Consider the following 17,494-nt stretch of genomic DNA (forward strand, 5'->3'; position numbering starts at 1 on the left):
ATACTTTCTTCTCGAGTGCACATGGAACATTCTCCAAGATAGATCATATACTGGGTCACAAAACAGCCCTTCATAAGTTTACAAGAATTGAAATTATACCATGCTTACTTTCAGACCACAATGCTATGAAGCTTGAAATCAACCACAGAGAAAAGTCTGGAAAACCTCCAAAAGCATGGAGGTTAAAGAACACCCTACTAACGAATGAGTGGGTCAACCAGGCAATTAGAGAAGAAATTAAAAAATATATGGAAACAAACGAAAATGAAAATACAACAATCCAAACGCTTTGGGACGCAGCAAAGGCAGTCCTGAGAGGAAAATACATTGCAATCCAGGCCTATCTCAAGAAACAAGAAAAATCCCAAATACAAAATCTAACAGCACACCTAAAGGAACTAGAAGCAGAACAGCAAAGGCAGCCTAAGCCCAGCAGAAGAAGAGAAATAATAAAGATCAGGGCAGAAATAAACAATATAGAAACTAAAAAAACTGTAGAGCAGATCAATGAAACCAAGAGTTGGTTTTTTGAAAAAATAAACAAAATTGACAAACCTCTAGCCAGGCTTCTCAAAAAGAAAAGGGAGATGACCCAAATAGATAAAATCATGAATGAAAATGGAATTATTACAACCAATCCCTCAGAGATACAAACAATTATCAGGGAATACTATGAAAAATTATATGCCAACAAACTGGACAACCTGGAAGAAATGGACAAATTCCTGAACAACCACACTCTTCCAAAACTCAATCAGGAGGAAATAGAAAGCTTGAACAGACCCATAACCAGCGAAGAAATTGAATCGGTTATCAAAAATCTCCCAACAAACAAGAGTCCAGGACCAGATGGCTTCCCAGGGGAGTTCTACCAGACGTTTAAAGCAGAGATAATACCTATCCTTCTCAAGCTATTCCAAGAAATAGAAAGGGAAGGAAAACTTCCAGACTCATTCTATGAAGCCAGTATTACTTTGATTCCTAAACCAGACAGAGACCCAGTAAAAAAAGAGAACTACAGGCCAATATCCCTGATGAATATGGATGCAAAAATTCTCAATAAGGTACTAGCAAATCGAATTCAACGGCATATAAAAAGAATTATTCACCATGATCAAGTGGGATTCATTCCTGGGATGCAGGGCTGGTTCAACATTCGCAAATCAATCAACGTGATACATCACATTAACAAAAAAAAAGAGAAGAACCATATGATCCTGTCAATCGATGCAGAAAAGGCCTTTGACAAAATCCAGCACCCTTTCTTAATAAAAACCCTTGAGAAAGTCGGGATAGAAGGAACATACTTAAAGATCATAAAAGCCATTTATGAAAAGCCCACAGCTAACATCATCCTCAACGGGGAAAAACTGAGAGCTTTTTCCCTGAGATCAGGAACACGACAAGGATGCCCACTCTCACCGCTGCTGTTTAACATAGTGCTGGAAGTTCTAGCATCAGCAATCAGACAACAAAAGGAAATCAAAGGCATCAAAATTGGCAAAGATGAAGTCAAGCTTTCGCTTTTTGCAGATGACATGATATTATACATGGAAAATCCGATAGACTCCACCAAAAGTCTGCTAGAACTGATACAGGAATTCAGCAAAGTTGCAGGATACAAAATCAATGTACAGAAATCAGTTGCATTCTTATACACTAACAATGAAGCAACAGAAAGACAAATAAAGAAACTGATCCCATTCACAATTGCACCAAGAAGCATAAAATACCTAGGAATAAATCTAACCAAAGATGTAAAGGATCTGTATGCTGAAAATTATAGAAAGCTTATGAAGGAAATTGAAGAAGATTTAAAGAAATGGAAAGACATTCCCTGCTCATGGATTGGAAAAATAAATATTGTCAAAATGTCAATACTACCCAAAGCTATCTACACATTCAATGCAATCCCAATCAAAATTGCACCAGCATTCTTCTCAAAACTAGAACAAGCAATCCTAAAATTCATATGGAACCACAAAAGGCCCCGAATAGCCAAAGGAATTTTGAAGAAGAAGACCAAAGCAGGAGGCATCACAATCCCAGACTTTAGCCTCTACTACAAAGCTGTCATCATCAAGACAGCATGGTATTGGCACCAAAACAGACACATAGACCAATGGAATAGAATAGAAACCCCAGAACTAGACCCACAAACGTATGGCCAACTCATCTTTGACAAAGCAGGAAAGAACATCCAATGGAAAAAAGACAGCCTCTTTAACAAATGGTGCTGGGAGAACTGGACAGCAACATGCAGAAGGTTGAAACTAGACCACTTTCTCACACCATTCACAAAAATAAACTCAAAATGGATAAAGGACCTGAATGTGAGACAGGAAACCATCAAAACCTTAGAGGAGAAAGCAGGAAAAGACCTCTCTGACCTCAGCCGTAGCAATCTCTTACTGGACACATCCCCAAAGGCAAGGGAATTAAAAGCAAAAGTGAATTACTGGGACCTTATGAAGATAAAAAGCTTCTGCACAGCCAAGGAAACAACCAACAAAACTAAAAGGCAACCAACGGAATGGGAAAAGATATTCGCAAATGACATATCGGACAAAGGGCTAGTATCCAAAATCTATAAAGAGCTCACCAAACTCCACACCCGAAAAACAAATAACCCAGTGAAGAAATGGGCAGAAAACATGAATAGACGCTTTTCTAAAGAAGACATCCGGATGGCCAACAGGCACATGAAAAGATGTTCAGCGTCGCTCCTTATCAGGGAAATACAAATCAAAACCACACTCAGGTATCACCTCACGCCAGTCAGAGTGGCCAAAATGAGCAAATCAGGAGACTATAGATGCTGGAGAGGATGTGGAGAAACGGGAACCCTCTTGCACTGTTGGTGGGAATGCAAATTGGTGCAGCCGCTCTGGAAAGCAGTGTGGAGGTTCCTCAGAAAATCAAAAATAGACCTACCCTATGACCCAGCAATAGCACTGCTAGGAATTTATCCAAGGGATACAGGAGCACTGATGCATAGGGGCACTTGTACCCCAATGTTCATAGCAGCACTCTCAACAATAGCCAAATTATGGAAAGAGCCTAAATGTCCATCAACTGATGAATGGATAAAGAAATTGTGGTTTATATACACAATGGAATATTACGTGGCAATGAGAAAAAATGAAATATGGCCTTTCGTAGCAACGTGGATGGAACTGGAGAGCGTGATGCTAAGTGAAATAAGCCATACAGAGAAAGACAGATACCATATGGTTTCACTCTTATGTGGATCCTGAGAAACTTCACAGGAACCCATGGGGGAGGGGAAGGAAAAAAAAAAAAAAAGAGGTTAGAATGGGAGAGAGCCAAAGCATAAGAGACTTAAAAACTGAGAACAAACTGAGGGTTGATGGGGGGTGGGAGGGAGGAGAGGGTGGGTGATGGGTATTGAGGAGGGCACCTTTTGGGATGAGCACTGGGTGTTGTATGGAAACCAATTTGTCAATAAATTTCATAAAAAAAAAAAAAAAGAAATTAAAAGTTGAAATGTAAAAAAAAAAAAAAAAAAAAAAGAACATCAAGCTCAACACCCCCCAAAAAAATAATCCAGTGAAGAAATGGGCAAGACATAGGCACTTCTCCAAAGAAGACATCCAGATGGCCAACTGACACATGAAAAAATGCTCAACTTTACTCATCATCAGGGAAATACAAATCAAAACCACAATGAGATACCACCTTACACCTGTCAGAATGGCTAACATTAACAACTCAGTCAACAACAGATGTTGGCGAGGATGCAGAGAAGGAGGATCTCTTTTCCACTGTTGGTGGGGATGCAAGCTGGTGCAGCCACTCTGGAAAACAGTATGGAGGTTCCTCAAAAAACTAAAAATAGAACTACCCTATGACCCAGAAATTGCACTACTAGGTATTTATCCAAGGGATGCACGTATGCTGTTTCGAAGGGACACATGCACCCCAATGTTTATAGCAGCACTATCAACAATAGCCAAAATATGGAAAGAGCCCAAATGTCTATTGATGGATGAATGGATAAAGAAGATGTGGTGTATATATATACAATGGAGTATTACTCGGCAATCAGAAAGAATGAAAAAATCTTGCTATTTGCAACTACATGGATGGGACTACAAGGTATTATGCTAAGCGAAATTAGTAGAGAAAGACAAATATCATATGACTTCACTCACATGAGGACTTTAAGACACAGAACAGATTAACATAAGGGAAGAGAAGCAAAAATAATATAAAAACAGGGAGGGGGACAAAAACAGAAGAGACTCTTAAATATGGAGAACAAACAGAGGGTTAGTGGAGTGGTAGTGGGAGGGGGGATGGGCTAAATGGGTAAGGGGCATTAAGGAATCTACTTCTGAAATCATTGTTGCACTAGATGCTAATTTTGATATAAATTAAAAAAATAAAATAAAATAAACCAATTAGGTTTTGAGGAGGTCACAAGAGAGGAGCTCCCATGATGGGATTAGTGCCCCCCGTAAGAAAACAAGAGACATTAGAGCTCCCTCTCTTACCAGGAGAGGATACAGCAAGAAGGCAGCCATTTGCAAGCCAGAAAGAGGGTTCTCTCCAGAACGCAACCACACTGCCATCCACATCTTGGACCTCCCAGCCTCCAGAATTGTGAGAAATGAATGTTGCTGTTTAAGCCACCTGTCTATGGTATTTTGTCAGAGCAGGCCCAGTTGACAAAGACATTATCCTAAAGCCAACATTCACTGTGGGTCGATACAATAAAAATTGAATACTTTAAAAATTGAGGCAAAATCATGGCTAAAGTGCTATATAGTTTCCACAGCATGAAAAATAACCAACAAAAGTGTTATTAGAGGTCTTTTTTTATGTTTCTGTTGTCAAGGATAATTATTTGCTAGAAGTGAGATTTCTGACATGAGTAGAGTCACTGGTGACCTAGGGTGCCTCCCTCATTGAGTTTGGGATGAATCCAGTGAGTTTTCCCTTGTAAAGCACTGAGCAGAGCATTCATCCTACAGTAAGAACTCAATAAGTGTTCATGGTTTTATTATCACTGAGTAGAAATAAATGTGGATTTCACTAAAACTTTTTAAATTCACATTTTATTTAAATAGCATAAAACTCACCTATTCAATAATACCCCCACAACTGAACTTTTAAAAAGATCCTCATTACTTATAATAGACAATAAGTAAGACCTTAATTCATTTATTTGCAAAGAAAATTTCCCAGCTGCTTTTGATGGACTCCTAGCCTTAAGCAGGAACAGAAATGTGTCCTGAAGAGCATCGTCTTCCCAATGAAAAGTCAGCCAAAGTTTGCCAAGTGCTTACTCCATTCTATTTTAATCTAGCAATACCTAATGAACAAGAATTCACTTTCATAACCAAAGAAAATATTATTAGAATAAAATTCACGGGGCATTATTGTGTGCCTTATTTAATTTCATATCCTACTCTGTGCAAGAAATTTGGAGGGTATGGGCTAATGGAGACACTTGTAAAGGTCTTGGTCAAAGGGACCTCCAGGCTCCATTAACTGTTTTTAAAGAGACCTAAAATTTTAGGAAGATGTGTAGGGGGAATGTGAAAAGCTGTGATTTCTCTGTATAACTATGACACAGAGAAGAAAACAATGGACAGAACAGTGAACATTTGCCTATTTAAACTTAGCCAAGTGAAATCAAATACAGAAAATAGTGTGGGTTATAATAAATGCCACAAAAATACTAATTAAGTTCAAGAGGATTGAACTGAACCAATTCAGGTCACGTTAACCAATGGAGGTCATTACAGCAAGTATATTCTTCCCCATTATTTCTCACACTACCACCTAGTATCCACACTCATGGTAATTCAGTCTTTCCGTCTAATCACAAAAGTTTACAGCCTTTGCCTTGACAGCAAAGACAGAGAGAGGCAGGTCTCAGGAGCCAGGGTGGCTCAGTCAGTTAACCATCCAACTTCCACTCAGGTCATGATCTCATGGTTTGTGAGTTCGAGCCCTACATCAGGGGCCCCATGTCAGCATGGAGCCCGCTTCGGATCCTCTGTCCCACTCTCTCTCTGCATCTCCCCTGCTAGTGCTCTCTCTTGCAAAAATAAATAAACATTTTTTAAAGAAAAAGAGAGTGTGGGGGGGGGGGAAGGTCTCTAATCCCTCAGAGCACAGGGATAGGACATTTGCCCATGGGCATTGTGTCTGAGGAGACTTTTCCCCTTTCAACTCTGGTATCATTTATATCATACGTAAGTGTCTTGAGGTAACTGGGCGGTCACAGACAATCAAATAGCAAGTAAATCTTAATGAGAAAAAAACAGCTTCTTCATTCAAATACAACCTCAGGATATTCACAAGCTCTTTTCTTTCCCTTTATTCCTTTTAAACAACCATGAAAAATTGTAGCTATGGGGAGGTAACAAGACAGCAAGTAAAATGATAATCCTGATTTTGTGTACAAATAAAAGCATGTATATAGAACATATCATAAATACACAGAGAAAAAGATTAGAAATACACAGACCAAAATGTTCACAATGGTTATTTCCAGGGAGTGAGACTGAGTAATAATTATATTCTTCTCATGCTTTTCTGCATTTCCTCAAACCTACATTGTTGCCCTGAGCCCTCCAGAATCCAGCCTTGTGTTGACATGGCAACCGTGGAAAACCTGCTTTATTTTTCATATGCTAAGGAAGATTAACCACTTGATGATCAGCCATGACAACTGTCAAACGTTCGCAGATACCACTCAGCGCTGGGAGATGGAGCTTGCGTGGCTTCGTAGCCGCACACCCAAACCCTGACCTCATCCTCATGCAGAACAGCCTTGAGAGAAGCCTCCTGGATTTGTTTTCAAGAAAACAAGATCCTGGGGAGTGGGCTAGGTTGTGTGGGAAAATTGGAAGAAGGTGGTCAAAAGGTACAAACTTCCGGTCACAAGATAAATGAGTACACCATGACGATGTGGTGTACTTCAAAGTTGCTAAGAGAAGATCCTAGAAGTTCTCGTCACAAGGAAGAAACATTTTTGTAACTATGTGAGGAGATAGCTGTTAGCCAAACTTCCTGTGCTAATCATGTCACAATACACATATGTCAAGTCATTACACGGTAACATCTTAAACTTACACAGAGCTGTATGCCAACTCTCTCAATAAAACTGAAAAAGAAATGAGAAAGTAATCCTATAGACATACAATGTATCAAGTTGGTTCTTACAAATAACAACAACAAAAAAAGAACCCCAAAAACCCCACAAGATCCAGAGCTTTGGTTCTCATCGAAAAAATAAGAAACTTACCAGTCTTCTCAAAGTGAGAGAGGCAATCAGAGCTCAGATAGTAATTCATACCTGGGCTCAACCAAAGTCATATAATCATTTAACGGTATTTGGAGGGTTTTCGCCAGATGTTCCATTTAAGTTTTATTAAATTTAAAGTTTTTCTTTGGAACCTACTATTAAGTTACAGAGACTGAACACACACTCACATACATTATGTAGAAAGTTAAAGTTGCCTACACATTTCTAGCAGACATGTAAGGTTTTTTTTGTTTGTATTTGTTTTTTTTCAGGTGAGCTGTGCTGGAATAACATAAAGTCAGTCCTTCAGAAGCCAGGACACTAGACTCCACAATATCTGGAGAGCCTCAAAAGTGTCATGACCCTGGTCAGCTTTAACCACTGTCTTTTCCCCCATCTGCACTTCTAGCCAACCCCTGAGTCCTGTTTCCCTGCCCTAAACCCCTCCTGGAACCATCCTTCCCTTCCATTCACTCCTGCAGCCTTGGTCCAGGCCACAGTCACCTCTCACCTGCATTGCTGCACCAGCCCCTGACTGGTGTCCCCGACTCTAACTTTGCCAATCCATGAACTCAGCCCTGATCTTAACACTTCTCAGCATAAGATCTTTCCATGACATCTAGGAATGCCCTCAAAATGAAGTCCTAATTCCTTGACATGACCTAGCAGACTCTTTAGGATCAGCCACCTATTTCTCATTGCCATTTTCCACCCCCAACCCCAACCCTCACCTCCCTAGTATATCCAGCACTCCAGCCATACTAACTCCTTGATCTCTCCCTGCTGAATTTTCCATGATCTCTCACTGCTGGCTTCTGCACATGAGGTTCCCCTGGCTGGAAGACCCATCCCATCCCCCTCTTCACCTGACTAACCCTGACTCATCCCTCTGGTTCCATGTTTGATGCTACCAGCTCTGGAGAAACATCCCCAATCTTGGCAGGGTTAGATGCTCCTTTTTTTGGGGGGGGTCCCATCCTGCCCCTGTGATAAAATGGCCCATTTACTCAATCTCTAACCACCCTCTGTCCCTTGACTTTTGGGATTTGATTTGTCAAACTACAGAACCATTTCAGATTTCCTCTCCTTATCTCTTACACAAAGAAGCAAATGAGAGAAACTGATCATTGGAGATTTTGTGCCAAAATTCTTTTTTGGAAGAGAAAGGCTTGAAGCATCTTGTATCCAAACATCTTCCTTTTTTTTGGAAGACTGGATGTATACTTTCCTAAGTGTGTATTTTGGTCTGTTTGATCATGAAGACCCCTGAAAGTACACAAACTCTGTGAGGCATAAAATTGGAGAAATGTTTCAAATGCTATTGGTTCCATCCTTTCTTACACTGTGAATTAGGAAGAAAACATGGAGATGTACAGTACATTGGTTAATATAAACCCCAGTGTCCTAACCTGATACCAGGTTCAGTCTTTTAAGACCAGAGCAAGTGACCTCCCAGCCCCAGAGGTAATAAAAGAAGCCAAGTGAGCACTCATTCGCCTTCCATTCTGTTTGTACTCTGTTCCCATATCTATAAGCACTGAAGGGAAAAATTGGATTTTTCTCCCAGTAGTTAATTCTCCTCAGTTCCTCCATCGTTATCCCACAAAAGGTTACACCTCTCAACAAAATCAGTCTTAAACTTCAGATCTGGAGACTGCTGCCTTAGGGTAAGAATGTATACTAGTCCATATTACAAATTATTAATGGTTATTATTTGTATTATTTTTCCTGTTGCTTCTTGAGAATGGAAAGTAAGACCTATGCTTTACTAAATGGAAGATTTGAGAGTTTTGTGTGTGTTTTTTTTTTTACCCCAATATTGTTTTCTGTATTTAAGCATACTAGAAGAGAGGAGTATAGGATTTGTTTCTTTGCACTTTGGCTGCTGTTATCTGGAGAAAATTTCTTTCTTTTCTTTCTTTCTTCCTCCTTTCTTTCCTCTCCTTTATCCTATATACACATAATAATTTAGGCTAATTAACAGCGAGTTAGATGTACCAATTACCCAAAATAGGGTAATCCCAGTGCATTTGTATAGCTAACAGTGGCATACAAAATAAATGCAGATTATTTCTGCTGAATGTAGAACTTAAGCGACAGAATTATGTTTCCAGCTATTTTTGACTGCCAAAATTGGTAATTATGGAGTAAATAGATCCCAAAAAGGTCTGTGTCCTATGGGGGATGCTAAACATACAAATAAGGGGCTTTTATTTGGTCAACACCATTATTTTGCTTTCAAATTGTTTCCTATTCCTATAGATTTATATACAGTTATTTGAACTTTGTTTAATTAAGAAAGATATTTAACTGAGATTACTTAAAGTAACCAAGCTCCTTTTGTCTCCTCATTGATCTTGGGTTTCAATTCCCTCCCACTCACGTCCTTTCTACCTAGTGTAGGATAATTTTCTTTGATGGAAACGATGGAAGCAAATTTAGATTTATAGCGCCTTCCCCTGCCAATGGCCTAACTCACTTGCCTTTTTCTCCTTACTTGCCTGTATCATTTTTCCAAGCGTCGGTCCATTCGATGGAGCTTTGGCCTCCTCTAGCACATTCCAGTGTTTTGTGCCATGTTTACGTTTCCAATGCATCGTGACTTTTCTGGCATCTTCTTCTACCCACACTTCTTTCCTTGTCACCATACATTCACATACCCTTAAAAGTAGAGATTTCTTTCACAGATTTCCCTGTAATCATAACAAAGCCTACCTTGCCAAAAGGGCACATAGCTATAAACTTCAGCCACATGATATATCTTATTCCCAAAAGCTACTTTTTTGGCAGCTGGTAGAAACATTGATTATTCATATCCACAGAAATTGGATATTTCACTTGGACTTCCACATGAAAGAGATATCTGGAGGAACGTGGAGAAAAGCACCAGGCATTCAGAATGTTCTATATGGCTCTATATTATTTTCTGATGTCTCTGTAGCATTTGACTTTTAAGTCTTAGCTTTAAAAAAATAATAATAATGAAATAAAGAATCGGCTGTGACTGACCAAGCTAAAACTACTTTAAATATGTCCTAAAACTGTGCTTTAACAATTTCCCCACAACATTATTGACCTATGTAAGAGATACAGGTACTTTAAGAAAATGTTTCTGGAAGACTGTATCTGAGGCAGTTTATGAGCTGAAGCCAGGGCTAAAGCATTGCTACGGGAATCTGTTTCCCTGGGATACTAATTAACTCCAAATATTGCATATAAATTAAACTAGGAGCTACTGAAAGAAGCAGCTAATGGGCGAGGAAAATCTGAAGAGGTGTAAAAGAAAAGTACTACCTTCTGATTAGAGAAAAAGACATCAGGGACATAGGAGGAGGCCTTTTCTCTCTGACCCATCATTCTATTCGTTCTAGAAGCTTCTACCCTTTTCTCTTTCCTTTTGTTTTCCATTCTCCACAATGGCAGGTGTGATTTATTGGATAGCTGACTAGGGCGTTTCTTCCCCATGGGACCTGCTCTCCCTCATCTCTTTACTAAGGAAGCTGTTCTCTGGATAGATGCCCTCCTAACTCTATTCTCTAACTTGCCTGGGTACAAGAGTCCCAAACTCCTCCCCTGGAGATACTGATTCAATGGGTCTGGGGCAGGGCCTTGGAATCTGTTGTGTTGAACACATCTCCCAGGTGATTCCTAGGAGCCAGAGTTTGGGAAACACTGCCTCTCCCTCTGAGAATAAGATACAATCCCTGCCCCTGCAGTGGGACAGCTGCAGTTCTGAGAAGATGAATACAGCTCAGAGGGGAAGGTGTTAGCAACTGAAGCTTGCAGCTATCACGCACCCCCCACCAGACAGCTTTATTTATTTTGCTGCTAAATGTTTTAAGGTTCGTTGTTAGAATAAAGATTTGCCTTTTTATTTTTAATGTGCAAATATGAGCATATCAATCACTTATGTTAGGTAAACCTATCAGTGCCTGATTTACTACTTTTAATCTGGACTATAGTATAACCACTAGCCAGCACCCCCTCTGGTGGCAACACCCCAATCTCGGGTTTTGTTTAGAACAAGACAACCTTTTCTGAAAATTCTGATAAACAACCTCTCAGTAATTTCAGCTAACTACTCAACATCATTGTGCCACAGCCACTGACAGTGAGGAAAGTGGCCAAGATAAGCATAGCAGTTGAGCATCTACAGAACCTTCCACACAACCCAGGTGGTGAAATGGGTTCATACAGAAATCTACTGTGATCTAAGTCATCTCTTTGTCTCTTAACAGTTACCTTCCCAAAAAAGGCCTGCGGAGACATTTCTGCTTAGCCTAAATGCACATACATATCATCCCCATGGCCTTCTGGAAAAAATGAAAATATGTGTCTGTTATTTGTGACCTTATTATTCTACAGTTTGAAAGCTCAACCTATTAGCCATGGTCTAGTGAAAACTACAGATTAAGAGTAGCCTGAGGCATTGATAGCCATTAGCATTGCCCAGGTATTGCTGAATGAAATGGTTTATTGTGTGTTCACTATAAATAGCTTGTTAAGAAAACAATCATGCCCATCCTCCTCCTAACCTTAGGAACCCTTACAGCAAGGGGCTGCTCTTAGAAAAGACAAACATACCCTATGCAGTATCAGGATGTCTCTGCTCTTGAAATTACAAATTACTTATGAGTGTCATGACGCTGAATTTTATTTTTAAAACCCGACTTTGAGCTTATTTGTCAATTGTTAACCTCTAACTGTATTTGAGCTTCTCATTTTCTTGACCAACTTCACACATTTGCTTACATCTCTTGGCAAAAAAAAGAAAAAAAGAAAAGAAAGAAATTATTTGATGAAAACATTCTTGCATGCTAGCTATCATTCAACAATGGATTCTAGAAAGTTTTTTCTATTAGTTCTCTATAGGTGATAGTAAATCTATGTGGTTGTAAAAGAAATAGCTGAGGTGGGAGAGGAAGAGACCGTGTGTGAATAAGAGGGAAGTTAGTAAGGCATTGTTCATTTCACAAAGACAGAAATTCATGTGAAATGTTCCTTGGCCAACCAACTACATACAGCTGACCCTTGAACAACACAGGGGTTCACAGTGCCAACCCCCCCGCTGCACAGTTGAAAATCTAACTGTGTGCCTGGGTGGCTCAGTGGGTTGAGTGTTGGACTTAGACTCAGGTCATGATCTTGCGGTTCATGGGTTCGAGCCCCACATCAGGTTCTGTGCTGACAGCTCAGAGCCTGCTTGTGATTCTCTCTCCCTTCTCTCTGCCCCTCCCCCACTTGCTTTCTGTTTCTCTCTCTCAAAATTAAACATTAAAAAATGTTTTTAAAGGAAAATCTAAGTATAACTTTTGACTCCCCAAAAACCTTACTAACAGCCTACTATTGATGAGAAGCCTTAGTGATAACATAAACAGCTAACTAACATATAATTTGCATATTATATGCTTTACATACTGTGTTCTTACAATCAGTAAGCTATAGAAAATAAAATGTTAAGAAAATCATAAGAAAAAGAAAATACATTTATAGTACTGTATTGAAAAATCCACGTATAAGTGGACCCGTGCAGTTCAATCCCATGTTGTTCAAGGGTCTCCTGTATTTCCTTAGAATCTTGGTTTTTAAAGGACTCTGAAACATCACTGCTTCCTGTTTTAAAGGACTTCTGGTTTTAAAGGACTCTGAAATGTCACTGCTTCCTGCAAAGTATGTGGAAAGGCACTGAATTGATGAGAGGGGTGCACAGTTTTGAGTCCAAGTGGGCTCTTGTCCTGATTGTTCCTGGGCATAATTTTGGATGATCATTTCATTTCTCTGCTTCAGTTCTGTCTTTAATCAACGGGGAGAATAAAAACATACGTCCTAAGTCATAACATATGTCCTACGTCATACAGTAGCTGTGAGGAATAACTGCAACTTGCCTCGAATGCGGCACAGCAAGCTCCAACAAACGTGAACAGATTCTCTATGTGTCAGGCACTAAGGACAGTGTTAGTGGTAACCTTTATTCCCCCATGCAAACGAGCCAAGTCTATCCCTAAAAACTTGACTTCAAGAAGTCCCGAATACCCAGATCCAAAAGATAGGGCAAGGAATTACATTGCAAAAGAAATGAGAAATGATCTAACATAGGGCAACATCCCCGGAAGAGGATGCCCTGAGAGAGGCTGGGTTTTCATAAGCTCCATCATGTGCCAGGACTCTGGCCAATGAGCCTGCATCCACCACAGGATGTCTGTTGTCTAATAAAGCCAAGCAAGAACCAGTGCTGGCCCAATCATTGCGTGGCCAGGACCCCAGAAGTAGAAAAGCAGCACTCTGAATAATTCACAATAGTGGCCACACAAGCACAGAGCCAAATGGCAGAGATAAATGCTCTGAGAGCTTACCAACCCTCATTTTCGTCCTGATTTCTTCCTCATTTCTTCTTGCAAAGTCAAATGACACACAAAAGAGAACATCTCTTAATGAAAGACGTGTAAGAATCTACTGATAGGTCTGTTGGGCTCAATCGCACTCTTTAAGAAAACAAGTTTGCATTAAGACTGAGAGTCAACTTAATGTATTATTTCTGGTGCTTTTTTTTTCCTGCCAAGAATGAGAATAAAAACAGAAGATGAAAAATAATAAAACTGGGAGACTGGAGTATATAATGCAAGGTACATACAAATCTAGACACAATCCTAATGTGTCGAGAGATCTTCCTGACAACAACAAAAAGATTTCATTCTAACTTGCTGCTAGTCTTGATGCAAATGTAGGATGTACTGTGGCCCAGAAGCCTATAGCTTCAAGTAGGCAGAATGCAGTCATCACAAGTTATTCTTTGTTAAGATTTCTATTTCAGAGCCAACATACCTTGGCAGCAATAATCGTTATACTTAGTGCGGGTAAACCAAGGCAAAGGCCCTTTGGAAAAATACAAATTATTTACCTAGCAACTCCTGGTGAGCGACATGAACGCTGCATATTGATGAGTTGTAGCCTACGGTTGTGGGAAATTCACTACAGAAGAAAAACAAACACTGACTATTACATTAAGTATACAGCATGCCTTTTCAGCTCAGTACAAGAAAAATCTACTGCCCAGAAGATAGTAAGACTGATGGCCTGACCGTAGTGATGTTGCAGGATGCTGTTCTTTTTTTTGCCCCGAAATAAAAAATAAAATGATAACACAGTCGAATATCCCAATTAAACTCCCATCCAATTCAAAATTCATCTTCAGAGCTGTCGGCTAAGAGCATTACTCGATCTTGCATGCTGTTGAATTCTCTCTGCTGGAGAAAGAAAACAGAAAAGCATTAAACCCTTTCTGCTGCAGAGCAAAACTGAGAAACAGGCCCCTTTAAAAGACACACTAACACACGAAGCAGCAGCTGCCGCAGCTAATCCAAACCACTGGGCATGTCAATACCATTCATGCATCATTAAGCCCCATGTGCTTTATTAAGCAAATTAGAAAAGCGAAGAATGTTCTGCAACTGATTAGGTTTTGCTCTTGTTGGTTCCATACCTTTCTTTTATGCCTTTTGAAGCCGTTTCTCCTTCGCCGATTCATAACCTTAATGCTGTACAGTGCTCCCAAGATGAACAAGGCTCCAGCTATCCCAACCCCTACAGGAACCAGCATCCCAGACATGTAGCCAGCCTGCACAGGAAAGGAAACATGCATCAGGATGCTGAATGGACCACTGCCCTGGGTTTCTCATTTTTGCTGGATGGCACCAGGTTCTTAAACAACACCTGGAATTCTCCCACCTGCCTTGCTATAAAATAGCACCTAGAATAAAGGTATTTTTAGGGAGAAGGCAACAGAGAGAAAGGTAGGATTATTTTTGGAGAGTTCAAGTATTTAGTAGAAGTATTGAAATAAATCACCCAGACCTAGTGGCAGCACCAGCCATGTCCTTATGAACATTAATCAACATCAGGTTTTGGTGGCAGAAATATAATTTGTATTAGAGATGGATGAAGTAAGCTTCTAAGAACGCCAGGACTATTAAAATGCTATAAATTGGAAATATCAGCCTGAGACAAGCTCCAAGGGGGCTGAAGTGCCCGCTGGAATATTGTGCTTCTTGGGGGGCAAAGGGAGGGCCTCAACCTTGGTGGTCTTCTCTCTCACAATCTCAGCTGCATTACAGTACAAGAGGGAAGACGGAGGACGCCAGATGTTGGGGCGCAGACAGGAAAGACAAGGAGAGGAGAGGGCATGCGCGTAAAGTGGGATTCATATGAAAGGAAAAATCTGCCAGGGGACAAGACCAAAGTTGGGGCTTGAGAGGAAATTCTGAGCATCTCCAGACTCAAAGAAAGAAAGTGGCAGAGCAGGGTACAAAGATCACTGCCAACAACACTGACACGTTCTAAAGAGCCTGGAGGTATCTGGTATCTGAAGTGTCTCCAATGTCCCCGAGGTGTCACTACGAATAAGTTGCTCATAAGAGAGCAGCGTGATGTTCACACATCCCTGGGCTTGGGTGAGTAGCTGAGGATCTTCCCAAGCTCAGGGTAAGGCCATCATACTAAAGGCGCTCCCTGCATTTTGGTCAATATGTATTGGCCTAATAAGCATTATGTAACCTACCTAGAGTGCTTTCATAGAAAAACAGGATACTGGTTTGCCTTCCAAGAAGGCCCCTTCTAGCGGCCCACCCAGACAGAATACGAAAAAAAAACTTAAATTTTTGAACTTGAGATAGGCATTATTTGGGGCGGGGGGGGACCCATGAGTCTGTTCATTTATTTGACTATTTCTAAAATTTCTATTATAGCTCAAACTATTTCTAGTACCTTTCAGAATGAGACAAAATCAGAGAGGGACAGAGAATACAAGTTTTCTAAAAAGTGCTGAAGTATGCAGACTGTGAAGCTTTCCCAACATTTCCAAAAGTAAATCAAAGGAATACACACGACCTTATAAAACTCAGCTCCCTCCTGCACACAGCCGGCTCAACCACTGGTTCTGTTTTCCAGACTCTTGTGTTAGAGCAGAATATGGAAATTTTTCCATTAATTTGAGAACAATAGCATTGTTCATCAGCATACTAAGTGTTTTTCCCCAAGAAACAATGCCCAGTCACTTTTCAACAAATTAATATGCTTTGCAGAAACCCAAACTTTTTCTAAAGTTCTTCTAGATCTACTTAAGGCTTATAAAAACTGTAATTTTCCATGTGGGAAAACACCGGACAAGAGCAAAGTTTTGTTACTCTCACAAGAAGTGTGAGTATATTGTTTTAAAACCACCATTCCCGGGGCGCCTGGGTGGCGCAGTCGGTTAAGCGTCCGACTTCAGCCAGGTCACGATCTCGCGGTCCGTGAGTTCGAGCCCCGCGTCGGGCTCTGGGCTGATGGCTCAGAGCCTGGAGCCTGTTTCCGATTCTGTGTCTCCCTCTCTCTCTGCCCCTCCCCCGTTCATGCTCTGTCTCTCTCTGTCCCAAAAATAAATAAACGTTGAAAAAAAAATTAAAAAAAAAAAAAACTGACTAACGGAGAAGAAGCTCTTCTTAAATCACCCATGACTTGTTTCCTGCACAAATGAAAACAAGTAAGAAACATGTACATATTTTTTAAGTTCTAAATCCTGCCCCTTACCTCTTATTTGTTCAAAAGCACTGTATGTACATGAACCTCCGCATGTAACACCCTAAGAAGGACACGGCTGCACCTGCGTATATTCCAGCTGAGAATGCATAAATTGAGTTTAATCATGAGAAAACACCCAATAAACCTAAAATGAAGACTGTGATATATTTTTTTTAACGTTTATTTATTTTTGAGACAGAGAGAGACAGAGCATGAACCAGGGGAGGGGCAGAGAGAGAGGGAGACACAGAATCTGAAACAGGCTCCAGGCTCTGAGCTGTCAGCACAGAGCCCGACGCGGGGCTCGAACTCACGGACATGAGATCATTACCTGAGCTGAAGTTGGCCGCTTAGAAGCCACCCAGGCGCCCCTGTGATATTGTTTTAAAGATGTCTATATTCTTTTGGGGCACCTGGGCAGCTCAATCGGTTAAGCGTCCAGCTCTTGATTTCTGCTCAGGTCATTATCTCACAGTTCGTGGGTTCGAGCCCCGCATCTGCATGGACAGCGCAGAGCCTGCTTCAGATTCCTGTCTTCCTCTCTCTCTCTCTACCCCTCCCCGGCTCACACTCTCTCTCTCAAAAATAAATAAATAAACATTAAAAAAAAAAGGTCTATATTCTTTTAAACATCAGTGTCGTGAAAGACAAAAGATG

The 17,494-nt window shown here is 40.5% G+C and overlaps 1 protein-coding gene across 1 annotated transcript in view; it reads right to left on the reverse strand.

Annotated features, from left to right (window-relative positions):
* Positions 1–12,644: 12,644 nt before the first annotated feature.
* The window catches only part of ARMH4 (armadillo like helical domain containing 4), a 128,113-nt gene continuing 123,263 nt past the window's right edge, over positions 12,645–17,494 (reverse strand). The window contains exons 7-8 of the mRNA XM_047861060.1: positions 14,763–14,897; positions 12,645–14,526 (exon numbers count right to left, since the gene is read on the reverse strand). Of these exons, the coding sequence (XP_047717016.1) occupies positions 14,458–14,526; positions 14,763–14,897 (204 nt within the window). The 3' untranslated portion in view covers positions 12,645–14,457. The remainder of the gene's footprint in view (positions 14,527–14,762; positions 14,898–17,494) is intronic.

Source organism: Prionailurus viverrinus, chromosome B3 (assembly GCF_022837055.1).
Source record: "Prionailurus viverrinus isolate Anna chromosome B3, UM_Priviv_1.0, whole genome shotgun sequence".
NCBI lineage: Eukaryota > Metazoa > Chordata > Mammalia > Carnivora > Felidae > Prionailurus > Prionailurus viverrinus.